The sequence below is a fragment of the Manis pentadactyla genome, chromosome 4, assembly GCF_030020395.1.
Source record: "Manis pentadactyla isolate mManPen7 chromosome 4, mManPen7.hap1, whole genome shotgun sequence".
In the NCBI taxonomy this organism is placed as follows: Eukaryota; Metazoa; Chordata; class Mammalia; order Pholidota; family Manidae; genus Manis; species Manis pentadactyla.
In genome coordinates, this window is record NC_080022.1 from 96,529,056 (window position 1) to 96,543,622 (window position 14,567).

At 39.1% G+C, this 14,567-nt stretch overlaps 1 protein-coding gene across 5 annotated transcripts in view; it reads right to left on the bottom strand.

Moving 5' to 3' along the window:
- Nucleotides 1-1,456: 1,456 nt before the first annotated feature.
- MAGI3 (membrane associated guanylate kinase, WW and PDZ domain containing 3) overlaps nt 1,457-14,567 on the bottom strand; it is a 298,231-nt gene continuing 285,120 nt past the window's right edge. For 2 of the 5 annotated variants that reach the window (XM_036923413.2, XM_036923412.2), the window contains exons 19-22: nt 14,016-14,159; nt 8,302-8,440; nt 7,425-7,515; nt 6,822-7,323 (exon numbers count right to left, since the gene is read on the bottom strand). In XM_036923413.2, coding sequence (XP_036779308.2) covers nt 7,466-7,515; nt 8,302-8,440; nt 14,016-14,159 — 333 coding nt within the window. In that variant the 3' untranslated portion in view covers nt 6,822-7,323; nt 7,425-7,465. The other 3 variants (XM_036923409.2, XM_036923408.2, XM_036923411.2) reach the window with 2 other exon arrangements.

A 14,567-nucleotide genomic window follows, 5' to 3' on the forward strand; every position in this document is an offset into this window, starting at 1 on the left:
TTTGGGTTTGTTTTTACTGCTTTTTCTCATTTTGGGTCATATTTTCCTGCATCTTTGCATTCCCAGCAAGTTTATATTGGGTGTGAATTGACTGAACATCGTTGGATGTTGGGATTGTGTGTGTACATGTATATTCTTTTTTTTATTAAATATTCCTGAGCTTTGTTTTAGGAGGCAGGTAAGTTACTTGTAAAGAGTGTGATCATTCCAAGACTTGCTTTTAAAAAGCCAGCGCAGCCTGTAGTCTAGGGCCGCTTTTCCTCACTACTGGAGCGACGTCCTCCTGAGTGCTTATCAGATGCCCTGCGCATCACGAGGCTTTTCCAGGTTGACTGTGGGAGCCTGGAACCATTCCCAGCTCAAGAATTTTTCTTCCTACTTCTTTTTGATGGTTCTTCCTCTATTGTTGGGCATTTCCTTCTGCTGATCAGTGCTCATCTGAAGACCAACCCTGTACACATTTTTGGAACTGTCTCGTCTCTGGTACTGTGCAACCTGCATATTCTGGCTGCCTCGGCCTTCCAGATTCTTGTCTCCTCAACTCAGAGACCGCTTGGTCAGTCAGCTTCCCCTTCCTGCTCTAGAAACTGCCTGTAGGCTGTATTCAGTGACAGTGGTGAGGCTATCTCACTTCATTCCACTCTCCTGTACTGCCTGTTTTCCAACATCTAAAACCCATTTTCTTGTATCTATTTTTACTTTTTTAGTTGTTCTATGGTGGGAGATCAAATGTTTTTACTACCTTAGTAAATGGAACAAAGTTTACCCAGTTGCTCAAGCCAAAGCCTTATTATTTAGGTTTTATTCTTGGTTCTCTCTTTTCCTCTGTATCCAGCTCACCACCAAATCTTGTCACTTGCACACTTCCTCTGTTTCTAGGTTGTCTCCTCCCCTTCCACCTGGATTACTATGCAGACCTAGTGTTCGCTTCCCATTCTTGCCTCGTTCTCCAAAGCCACATGAATGAGCTTAAAAATATGGAAACTATTCTTAAAATCATTCCTACTTAAACCCTTCTTGGCTTCCCTATGGAGGCCTCCAGGGCCTTTCATTATCAATCCTGCCTCCCTTTCCAACCTCCTCCTCAGTACCTTACAGCCACACTGCACCCGCTCTGTTCCTCCATTACATCAAATTCTTTCTCCTGTCAGTCTAGTGTTAGGAATATATTTTCTTAGGTTCACCCCTGAATGGCTTCTTCCCTGTCTGTTCCTTAGTAGGGCCTTCTCTGATAGCCCTAAAGTAATTCCCCGTCTTATCCTTGTTATTGTCTAATGACCCTGTCATTTCCTTATCACAGTCTGCATGATTTATTTTTATTTTTTGCCTGCTTGTGTCTGTCCTTCCCCACCTTAAGTAAGCCCTTTAAGGCAGGGACTTTGTTTACTAAGTCCCCAGAATCCAGAACAGTACCTGATCCCATAGTAGGTACTCACCATAAATGTACCAGAATGAATGAAGGATAGATGTCAAATAATTTACCATTCACACAACTCTTCTACCCTAGCAGAAAAAAATTTGTGACTTCATGGTTCTCTTAACCTCAGTGCTTAATTTATTGCTGTATAATACTTTCTAGTAACTTGGGCTTTTGTTTTGATTCCAAAAAGGTAGGTATAATATACTTTGATAATATTTACCTGTTCCAGAGAAATTAAACCAAGATGTAAAAACCAAGAACTAGATGAGGCCATTCATACATTCACTTGGAAAAGTAATAGCCACAGGAACATTAAAAAAAAACCTGTTCACCTAATTTTATAATTTGTTGAATTGAGAAAATTATCCCCTTAAATTGCTATAGAGGTATAACCTCAAACTGCCTAAATATGTACATGATGGCTCATGTGTAATATAAACTAAGCACTTTGACAAATGCTTGCCTAACTGGGGTGTGGTTTTCTCGACTTTCAGAGACATGAAGAAAAATTCTAAATACCAGGATATCTCACAAAGTATAAGATTATGGGTCTATGTTTTTATTTTTGGTCCTTGTATTTAGGGGAAAGTGGACCTGTGTACTGTAAATACAGTCCTCTTTCAAGCCAGTTCATTTTTGAAATTTTTTAGATCTATACATTCATAATAGGCCAAATGGGACTTATTCCCAAATGCAGTTTGTTTGTGATTGTCAAGAAGTAAATTCATTAAACTTAATTTCTTCTCAACACATATTGGTGCCCATCTTAAATAATCAAGTTTGAATTTTGCAAATGTGCAATAATTCCACACCTTACCTGCAGCACATCCTGAGCCTATAAGCTGTAATAAGGTGTTACTCAAGGTAACAAATGGTTGTTTATTCAGGGCAAAATAAGCCTCTTGTGTATTTGCTAGTAGTTCTACTTGACTTTAATACAAACATTGTAAAATGGACAAATACCCATATTTTTTGTCAAAATATAGGTGTAGGCTAAATTAAAGCACTTGGCTATTATTTTGTATTTTAATGCATATGTGAGAGATTCAGAGTTCTCCAGTAGAATTACACTCTTCATAAATTTCATATTCTCTTATACTTAAGGCTCTGCTTGCATAGCATCACTGAAAATGGACCCAAGTTAGTGGATATCTCAAATGAATTGTTAACTAATGCAAAGATTATAGAGTTCATGTAATAATTATGACGTGCTTTAAGTAAGTCATTGTATTGCTGATAAACCTTAATAGCATGACCATTAACAGCTGCCTAAATAAACAAACCTGTTACTGTTCCAGGAGCACATTATAGATTAAGCTTTAGCTTAAACACATCTTTGTGGAGGTCTTTAGACTGTCACACAGTTAAACAATTTGAATATTGCTTGCTTGCTTAAAACCCAATTCTCTTTGAATGTTGGGCATATTAAACATAAAATTCTTCATTTGTCCCCATATTTAGAAGCATTTGGATTTTTCTACATGAGAATATTTTACTATTAAAAAAGTAAGATATTAGCACATAGAAATAAAAAGCCAAATACTTTGTGTGTCCAAGACTTCTAAAATAGGAGTTGGCTCTGTTCATAAGCTGTTTGTTCTGTAAAATTTGCTGTAACTAGGTTGGAAGAGGACAATATTACAGAATCTTAGTTTCTAATCTCTCTAGTAAGACAGTATAATAGCATCGTAGAACTTTTTTGTTGTGACCAGTAAGAAAACATGTCCACTGAAATAACAACAGAACTATTCTAGCTGCCACTCTCTGAAGCCTTTGCGATAACACACATCTCCGCTCTGGGGCTCGGGAATTAGAGGCTTGGAGTTTCAAGTGTGAGTTCAATGGTAGGTAGGAATGTATTTTTCCACTCGAGAGTGTTAAATTAACCATGGTCTTAAAATAGGTTTTAGGCATTATTCATACCAAGAATTAAATGAAATAAAGTCAAAACACTTCATTCTAAAGGTAAGTATAACCAAAAGTAAATAAAATGGTTCAAAAATAATGTGAAGTGCCATAGTCCAATGAGATAGTTTTGTGACCTTGTGGTACTGGACCTAGACCGCTACATCCATTACAAATGTCTAGAAACTGAATTTCCAGTAAGATTAAGTCCTTTTCTGTTCCTAATAAAATAAGAAAGAATTTTTTGGGGGTAATAAATTATATGCAAAGCTATGTTCTTTACAATGGTATAAAACAGGTATAATGATAGTGAACTCACCGATTTTGAGCTTTACATACAGAAAAAGGCATAGCTAGCTCATTATTAGTCTTCCTGAATGTAGGACTTTGAATGTTTGTTACTTGTAGGGAGCAAATCTATTTGAGGACTCAGACCATGACTGCAACTAGCTCCACAAATAAACAGAAAGCAACATTAAATAAAACTGACAGTAAAAGAAATACAGGCCATGAACTATTTTTTGTTTTTTTTATTATCTATATAAAAAATAACAAGCAATTTACAGATCTTTCTCTAATCAGAACTTGAGGTGTATATATAAAGGATCTGTACAATATATAAACATTTACAACCAGTACATCCATATTTTGCTTAGCATTCCAAGGCCACATTGCTAAGTCAGTATATAATTAGTACAGTGACAGGTTACTTAGGAAAGAGCCACATCAGACTGACAACATATGACATCAAAGATATGTCACAGTTAACAATAAAAATCGGATTTTTATCACTAATTGTGGACTATAGGGAAAATAAATCATTTCTGTGGTACTAAATTCTCTGTTTATCAAGCCTCCTAATTTTGCTCTATTCAAGTAGTTACAGTAGGTGGGTAGATTGAGTTCTGAATGAAAAGGGGGCTTCAAAAATCTCACTCAGGGCAACATGTCTTATCTACAGGGGCTGATTCAGTTGTTATATGAAAGAGTTTCACAGACTGGGAGGGAAGAACCTGGACATAATGTGTTTCACAATAACAAGATGAACCCTGGGTGACAGAACAAGTGTGTTCAAATACTCCATAAAATGGTTTTATTAGAATGTTCCTTTATTTATAGGCGCTACTGAATGTTACTTCAAGGGACTGAAAACCTGGATTTATTATATGGAGTTAAAAAACTGTCTCCACCTTCCAACAAACATTTTTAATCAGGCTTTCACTCTGAAAACTTGTACAAGTTAAGCAGATGTTTAGTCTCCCTTTCTTGTTTTCAAGTAAGTCAATGTTGCTAGAAATAAGGTCATGCCTGTGCTGCCCACCGCCGTGCCCATCCTTACTTGCTGAGCGGGTCTTAGCACAAGGTCTCAGCAGCCCACCTGCACAGCTGCACACGCAGGTCGGCACTGGGGCTGGCAGTGGGCTGAAACTGGTTTAACGATTAAATCCCTCACACTCTGTGTGATATTGTGACTCTTCAAATGTGTATTTATTATGTATTAACTACTAAGATACAGGTACAACCAAAATATCCAGGAATAGAAATTTGTAGTTTTTCTACAAAGAGCAATAAGCAGTATTTCCACATGCTGGCTTTGTGGTTTCTTACAAAATAACTGAAGAGGGAGATGGTGGGGCTACAGCTCTGTCAGGGGTGGGTAACAGCAGAAGGTGAACTCTTAATTGCTTACTCTCTCATTTTGAACATTTAATTGTAAGTAGTATCTTTCAACAGTTATTCAGAATACCTCATCCAGCCAAATTAAAAAACCGTTACGTGTCAATATCTGATATTTTGTTTCTTTACACTGGTTATGTTTTGGACTTTTTAAAGGGGGACAGCATCAGTAGCTATTAGAAGAGGCAACTACCATCTTAACTGATGAGTTCATCTCTTCTTCTGCAAGGGCTCAAATATTTCTCTCTGTAAACATGCAACATGCTATTGAGAATATCAACTTCCAAGCCAAACCTAATTTTTTCATTACTGTGGAATATGAGTGAGAAGGATCAAATAGACATGATACAGTAGATGACTTAGCACAAATGTAGAGTTGTGACCACATTGAGTATCAACATCTGTCATTTGTTCAGACACGCATGAAGATGAGCTGGACAGCCCGAGCAGGGCATGTCGGGTGGGCGTGGGTGCAGTGCCTTCCTGAGCCTGAGGGAGAGCGGCCAGCCAGGGGCCAGTTGGTTCCTAGCAATCCTAAAGGCCCTTCATGCAGTCTAGGTAACTTGATGCTCAAATTAAAATGGACAACGTGTGTTTCAGAATTTCTGAAAAATGACTTTTTTTTTTTGAAAACCGCTTTTTAGTAAGAAAAGATTGCAACTTGTTTTTCTTTGTTTTATGCTAAAGGTCACAGCCGCCTCTCTGCCACCCCAGTATTGCCTGTGGCTTTATTTGCACCTGGCACCTTCCAGGGCCCTGGAGTTATTGGTGTTTTCCTCACTGGAGAATTGCTTTCAGGTTTGACCCCTCTACTCTCTCTGTTTTCGTCAGCTGCCTGGGGTTCTCTCCCTTTGTAATCTTCTGTTTTGTTTAAAACCGTTCTTTCTTCAGGTTCCTGCTTCAGCTTCTTTTCTGATATTTTGACGTTTTCTCCTATTTTATCTTTACTACAGCTTTTTTCTCCTAAGGCTGCTTTCTTTCCGTTGGCATCGTCGGCTACTGCTCTGCCAGGAACATTAGTAGCCTTTTTGGATGGAAGAGACTTTTCATCCATTCTCTTGCTTTTTTTCTCTGGAGACTTTGTCCTGTTTTTTCCAGACTGACTCTGCTTTGTGTCTTTCCTGGTAACACCCGATTTGTCTTTCCCATCTGAGATGAGCTCCGCATTGTCACTATCACGGTCCCCTACTCTTCGACTCCCAAACTCTAATAATTTGGCTTCAGCACTTGATGGGTCTTTGCGTCCTTCAGTTTTTGGCTGCTTCTTTGGGCTTGAAGACTGTCCTCTGCTTTCCCGGTGATGATCTTGTCCAGAACCTGCCCTGGTGCCAATCTGATGACTTTTATTCTCCCCTTTTCTGGGGCTGAGTGATCGGTCTCTGGGTCGTCTTTTAGGGTCAATGTTTAGAGGACTGGTAATCTTTTCTAAATGCTCCTCTGAACACTGACTGGCTGACTTTTTGGGGCTAGCAGATCTCCCTCTTTGTATAACACCATTTTCTATTTTTAAGAGATTTTTCTTGTCACTATGCCCTAGACTGTGGGGTGGAACCCTTTTATTCATACTTTTCTGGTGAAGAGATGGATGCTTTATGTCAGACTGATTCTCATTTAAAGTGCTTTTCTTTTCAGGCACAATGTCCTTAAATTCTTCTGCATTTTCACATATATGAACTCTCATTAAGGATTCTTCAATTACTGGCATGTAAGACTCTTCAAATATGAAAGCAGAGTGTGAAGATGGGGGAGATGGTGACTGTTCATCATAGATTACATTTGAAGGTGAAGGATTATTCATATCCCAATCACCTAAAAAAAAAGTGATTTGAGTGGAATAGTATTACATTTTAGAATTATAAATAGCAGTAATAAGTTTTGATCTTTGACAGCCATTTGAATTGTACTGACTGCTTAAACAGCCTTAGTATGAATATTTTATAAAGTTTGTATATGTTTAGATATCTCTATAAAGGCAGATGTGTGTAGACAGCTGCACGTGAATATGAAGGGTAAGTTGTTTATATATACATAAAATAACAGCATTCATTTTTCCAATTACTTATGTATATTTAGATAATATATAATATGTAAATTCTTTTTAAGTAGTAAAGTCCAATAAAAAATAGATAATAAATAATAAAATTGGACCAAGTTATCTGATCCAAGAAGCTTACTAATTGAGCTTTTATCAATGGATACGGCTGTGGATACACCAAAATCACTGACAAAGGAGACCAAACTGTGGTAACCAGAAAGAAGTTCACAGGCATTTGTAAATAATTTTCTTGCATTAAGCTGTCAAATTTAAGGTCAAAAGGAAACTGAAAAGGGCAGAAGATAGAAGTAGATGTATTTAATAGCATCACTTTTAATTAAAAAGAAAATAAAAGAAGGAAGTGATTTACAAGACATGCAAATTTACCAAGTCTTTTTAAGGAAAGACCCAGAAAAGCCCTGAAAGCCTTAGTGTTGCTCAGGTTTCACGTGGGAGCACAGACCGGAAGGAGCCAGACCTGAAGAAGGAAGACAAAAAGCCTCGGACTATGTAAAAAAATCACAGTGCAGTTAGCAAGGGTGTCCCTGGGGTGTATGATTTATAAGCAGAGGTTGGAGGATGATACAGTCAGAGAGTCACAGGCTGGAGGGGGGCTGCAGGAGGTCACGCCTTCGCCTGTCCCTCTAGAGCCCTATGGAGGGAAGGGGGAGCTGGAAGGGCACCTACTAAGTGGTGTGCTACTTCATTTCTAGACTAGTGCACTCAGTTAAACAATATACCCTGGCATTTTAAAAACACACAGTGAAACCAAGGAAGCTGAAGAACAGTGTATGAGTACAGACATGGTTCCAGGTCTAACTGTCCCCCCTCAGGGTTACAGCAACTTGTTTTTGACAAGTGAGCAGAAAAGCCTGAAGTTCTAGCTACTCATTGAGAGAAACTTATCTTACACTGTAAGAAAATAAATAACACTGGAAGAGATTTCAGATGTTTTCCTGACATTTAAATCACTTGCTTTTAATGTCCTTTCTACAGGCACATTTCTCTACAAAAGTAACTACATGTTTCCTTTGAAATTGCTTAACATACAGTCCATTGCAACAAAAATCCTGCCTGAAGCTACTTAGTTATAATATTATTTATAACAACTATGCTACATAACTAGCTTTAGATGGTTCTGGTGTTTGCCTTTGAATTACTAGCAAAATATCTGTCCCCCCCAAGCAGATACTCCTTTTTCTTCTGCTGCCCCCTGCCTACAGCACCCTCAGCGTCACAGCTACAGGGGAGCTACTTTACTTACTGTGGTCAGGTATCAAGCCGGTTCCTGGCCTCAAAAGAAGAAGAACTTTATTTCCACCAGCCTGAATGAGCTCAATCGCTCGAGTATGTGTGATGCCTTGTGTAGGTTCCCCATTGATTTCAACAATCTGGTCACCAACCTAGACAGGGAACATTCACAGGAACAACATGAAACTAGGCATCGTTCTTCAGTTCTGCTTCTGTCAATTCTAGAGCCACTCGACCCTGCTGAGTGATCTCTTGTAAAACATTTAACTTGTACACAGTGCTGTCATGCGAGAGTTGATGAATGGACAGATGGTAGCACTAGGAAGAGACAGTGTCCAGTTTTATTTACCCTATAAAAATCCTTTACATGCAAAAAAAAAACCCCAAAAGGTTTCATACAACTAGTAAGAAGGATCTGGGCATCTTGAAATCACGACCAGGTTCTAAGTTTTCCAGCAGAGGTCATGTGGTGGAAGAGGTGAAGTCTCTATGACCCATGTAATACCACCGAGCTGTATCTGAATGACCATTCTGTGAAGGGCACTTTCCAACCTGAGCTGAATCTTGAATTTATTTCCTAGAACTTGGGTAGGTGTCCTCTCTCTGATGTCTTTCCTGGCCTCCAGGGGTCACTGCCTACTCCTTCCTTTGTGTTGCCCATTCACTCTGTACCTATTATGATGCATTAGATAAGATATTCATAGATTAAAACTATGAAAAAATACTCAGCTTGGAGAATAGATTAATACTTACTTAAAATCAATAACTGGCTTTTTATATGTCACAATTTTAGTGTAAAATTGTTTCCCTAGAGAATAAACATAGAACTTAGGGATCAGAGTAAAAGATGCCTCAGTACCACTGTCATTTACTAGAAATGTCTGTAGTTATTTTAGAAGAAAAAGGGAAGACATGAATGAGTCAAGAATAACTTTTGCAAAGGACCTGATGAAGGATCATGATGGTAGTGACTTTAAAATACAGTCCAGATTTTAAGATACATTTAAGGTGACAAGCAACTGGCTTCAAAAGAGAAACTGAGCAATGGAACACTACTGAAATTCCAAAAACAATTCAAACATGTCTAAGAGCTTACTAAACAATCGAGAAATAACACAACAGAAGAGGGCTTAATCATTTAACGAAGGTTGGTGGCACAACTCTGTAGCCTAGAAGCAGCAGAGCACAGTGGCTAGGAAGCTGGGCTCGGGGTCCTGCTCACTCCCGGCTGCCCCTCTTCTAGCACAGTGGCCTCGTTTTCCTTTCTGTTAGGTGGTGACAGTATTAGTACCTGCCTCCTGGAATACTTGGGAGGGTTTAATGAGATTAAAGATTACACCAAGTACAAATAGATGTTGGTTTTCAAGTTATCCATTTTCTTGTTTTTCCAAAAAAGTTCCTCAGCAGGAAGATTTAACCGAAAACTATATATACCCCATTATATTGAATGCAAAAAAATGCAAGTGAACTATGAAATAGGAAATAAGCATTTTCTTGCATATTTATTAAAAAAATGGGAGTCTCTTGGAAAATATCATAAGATGGATTTAACATATAAAGTAGAAAAAATCAAACCAACCAAAGTAAGACTAAAATAAATGTAAGATGGATAAAAGTAATAATTAATTTAAAAACCTTATATCCAGAATATGTAAGTACAACAAAGTCAATACTGATATTTCCCTTAATAAGTGATTTAAGAAAAATCATTTTCATGAGGAAATGCTGATGATAAATTAGCACTATAAAATCCTGCTGATAGAGATATGAAAATTAAAACAGACAGTATCTGGACTATGCTTTGGATAATAGCTTGTCAAGCATACTTAGGTCATGTTTCATTTCCCTCACCTTTGGCTTCAATTCACTGTCCCAACCTGCCTACTTAACTCATTCCATCCAACAAATGAACTGCACTGAAACTTGTGATGAATGGATTTGCCACCAGGTGTCAGTTTTGTTTAACTTTAAATTTGGGGTAAGGTGAAGAGAGCCATGGGTTTAAGACTTATGGGGAAAATAAGGGGTGTGGGTGGGAAAGTTCTAGACCAGGGTATACAAAACTGAAGATAAAAATGGCAATTTTGAGAGGGGAAAATTAGAAAATTTCTATGTGATAAGAATAAAATGGGGAATTTATAAATAGAGTAAAGATTCAAATTCAAGTTTGTTGAAAAATAAAATTATGGGGCACAGCAGAGAAGAGAGAAATGAAAGGGAGAAAAAAATGAGTAGGAAGAAGGGATAAAGAAACTATGTTCCTCTAAGAAAAAGTCATTGTCTTAACATCAGCTACTAAAAATGTATGAAAATTATTTGCCTCCTAAAGGAATCAAATCCAAACAGATGTAAACCGTAGCCTAACATGGAACTGGGCTCATACAAACTGGGCTCAGAGGGTGACAGACTGGGTCACACCATGGCTGTCACAGGCTAAGCGAACGTGGCAAGTGACTCAGTCTCTCTGAGCCTCAGTTTTAACTGTAAGTGGGGATAATGCCACCTACCTCACAGAGGTTTCGTGAGATTAGGTGAAAACACAGGTTGCCTGGAAGACAGCAGGCTCCTGTTATTTCCTAAATCTGGTTCTGTCCTGTGTCTGACACTATTCCCTAATGTGAGCTTCCCCCATTCAGCTGATTCCTCATTCCTTAGCCCAGAACACGTTTTCTCTCTAAAGCTTAACCAGATTTAAGTACCAGCTTAAGACTCACTAAACTTAAAAACCCTCCCAATGACTCTCAACACCTTTCCTTGTATATTACAAGGTAACATTTTCTTGTTTTACTGGATCAGCAAACTGTTGCACTGTTTGCTGACTGCTTCATGTGTATCCCAAGTCCTGTCTACCCCACCATTAAGTTTTGGGAATCTAAGCTAAAATATGTTAAAAAATAATCCTATCATTTTCCAGAAGTATTATCCATCCATTCTACTCTTTCACACATATCTATGGAGCATTTACTATGAATATTCAAGGCATTTTTCTAGAGATAATGGTGCTAAAGTATAATAGGCCCAGGACAGAGAGTATAGGTGCCAACCTAAGGGAGAAGAGAGAGGCAGGGGGTAAGGCAGGAACGGAGGCCAGGCGGCCCTGCGGGGTGAGTGCTGGCGGGATCAGCTCTCCTCCCTGGGCAGCAGCCACCAGTGTGCACTGTCACTGCTGACAGAGCTCCCAGCATCCTGACCAAGTCAAGCTTTTGATAATTTAGTGGCCAGAAAAAGAATTCTCTGAAAAGCTGATTTATTAGAGTTAGAACAAACCTGGGCATAGTAGTAATACCTTCTTCACTTTGTTTTCAAATTGCAAAGGTTTTTTTTTTTTTTTTCAAAAATTAAATTTGATTTAGTTTCAGAATTCTACAGTTTCTGTTCATTTGTAAAGAATGACATGCTTTGTAGGCCTTAAGGCCTATTTGCCTTTTATGTGTTTGGTAAGATTAGTACACTGAAGATTATGTTTGGAACTAACATTTATTTTATAATTATATCCTAATTTTTTATTTAACTGAGTTTTTGTGGCAATGGAAGATTAAAAAAATAAAGCTAATAGATTTGTTTAAAAAAGAGGTAAAAAAAAAAAAAAGGACCAAGACAACCAGCAGGGAGTCTGCCATCCCCATACACAGGGCTTCATGCTGCTCTTGGGCCATGCATTTTATGTACGGATCTGCATTTTGCAGATGAGGAACCTGAGGTTCAGAGGATTTACCCAACTATACACAGAGTTCTATCTTGTCCTTTCTGATTTCCAGATCCATGTTCTTCCTACTCTATTAAATGGCCTCTACAAGAAAGTGAACTGAGGCTAGATTCAGCAACTTTTGATCAGCTTTAGCTATACTCAGGGCCATCTGGCCATTAGCCTCTCTCCGCATCATAAACACCCTCTGCTCTGGTTCTGCTGCTCTGCATTCTCACCCTCCCCATCTTTACTGTCTCTGGTCCACTAATTAAGGGCCTTACCCAGAGTTTGACCCTTGGCCCACTACTCTCTAAATCTCCTTTAGTGATTTCATCCACGACAAAGGCGTCAATCATCACCTCTGAAATTTCACAGTCTGGAACTTTACAACTACTAATTGCCTGCTAAACGTTTATACCTGCTCAGTTAGCTGGTGCGTCACCTCAACGTGGCCAACGCTCAGTGTACCATCAGTCTGCCAAGTCCTTTCTCCTCTTGGCTGCCGGGTGTTTCTCATAGTACAGGGGCAAAGCTTGTAGCCATTGCTTCTTCTCTTTTCCTTCATCCCTCCCTCATATAAAGACTTATCAGTCATCTGGATTGGTCCTTTCTTCATTACCAGCTGATCTCACAGGCATCTCATGTCTTCTACTCTACCACTACCACTGGATGCCTGAACTATAGCTCCCACTATTCTTATCCATCTGACACACCAAGAACATATTTCTCAGTGTATTGCTCTGAGGGGGAACTTCTGGCTCTAAAGCCTTCAGTGGCTTCCTACTCTCTTGGACCCTCCATATTGGTGACTACCTACTTTTATATCCTCTCCTGTGTATTTTCTAAATAAACTAGATAAACGACCACTTGCAGTTTCCTATACATGATGTGTACTTAGTTTTATCCTCGTGCTCATTTCTTCAGCTTGGAATATTTTCTTTTCTCAGTCTCTCTGTATTGAAATCCTACCCACTTTCCAAAACCACTTACTCTGTGAAATCTTCTGTATTCATCCTCACCTCCTCTGAACTTGTACACAGGTCTGGCCATTTAGAGGAAGGATGGCATCTCATTTGTTCTGGGGTCACCTCTTCTCCCAACTCATTCAGTACCAGGTATAAAGCTTTGGGTGAGCAAATACTCAATACCTATTTATGAAATGAGTAATGAGAGTGGGGAGTGATGTGCAAAATTCAAAACTGCAATCACCCAGGAGCCTTTTCTAATCATTATTAGAATATGCTTTCTAATCATCTGCCTTTCTAGTTAGTTTACTTAGTTAAAAGTAAAAAAAAAAATTCTCTTTACCTAATGCCTATTCATGGTCGAGGGTGGAAATCCAATTTCTCAAGTAGTGGAGGAAGGCTTTCTAGAATTGAAAATTTTTAGTGTGTAACCTAACTGAATACTCGTGAATTAATTATTTTTTTGCAGTTTGAGGCCAGCACTTGTCTTCTATATGATTCCATTTCAAGTAACATTCAAAGGAGGAAAAATCTCTCATCCAGATCCATGAACAATCTGGTCTGCAAGGTCAGGTACAAAGCTATGGGGTTTCCAAGCAGAGAATAAATACCTTGGGGGTACTGATGTGGATTCCAGTCCTTCAAATAACAATAAAGGTTGGAAAAGTCATGCTTTTCAATTTTTGGCTACCTCTAGAGGTAGCTAAAAGGGTAAAAAAAAGGCCTATTATTTCTTGGAAGAAGTTGAAGATTCTGTTTTATCCTGGCTTTTACAAGACTTTTCATAGGATGAAAGTATATTTTATTTACTAATCCACTGGCCTCAAACGTTGACTCTGTAAGTAAACATGATTTTTCTTACTGACCAGTCCCGGTGGGCGGAGCGCCGCGCGCTGGCGGGAAACAAGTGCAGAGGTTTATGCGGCGAATGACAAGTGTCTGCCTTCCAGGTGTTACGGATGGAAAATCCTGCCTTTTAGATTCAGGAGGTTTCTGCATTCCCTTCAGTCAACAGTTTTCATAAGTTTCCCGTCTGGAGCCAGAACCGAAGGTTGCAGAAAGAAGCCAACTCACGTGAATCCTGCCATCTCTGATGGCCGCGCCGTCCTCGGCCAGGCGCAGGATGAACAGCCCCATGTTGTACTCCTTTCCCCCTCGGAGGCTGAACCCGAAGCCCCGTGGGCCCCTCTCCAGCTCCACGGGGTAGCAGCCAAGGCCCTAAGTGAGAGGAAGCGTGAACAGAACCAGCTTGGCTGCAGCCCATGGAGGGCAGCCTTTAGGGCTGGGGGAGGTGAGCGGGACTCTCAGGACGCAGTCCTGTAGCTTAGGGAAGGAATGTACATTTGGCTGAGGGGCTACTTAATTTTTATAATTTTATAAATTTTATAAATACAACCTAAACTGAAGATCACATGTTTTCTCTCTACTAGTTGGTCAATGTGCACAGGACAATCAGAGAACAGAATTTTGGGGAGTTCATCCTTTAGGTAGATTTTGATTAATTTTCCTGAAAACAAAAAACAAAAAAGCCTAACCTCTGCTTTGAGGAACTCAAACAGTGCTATGTCAAACATGCAACTAAGGGTTCAGATCTCTCCAACTACAGAGTACACTTGTCTTTGACTC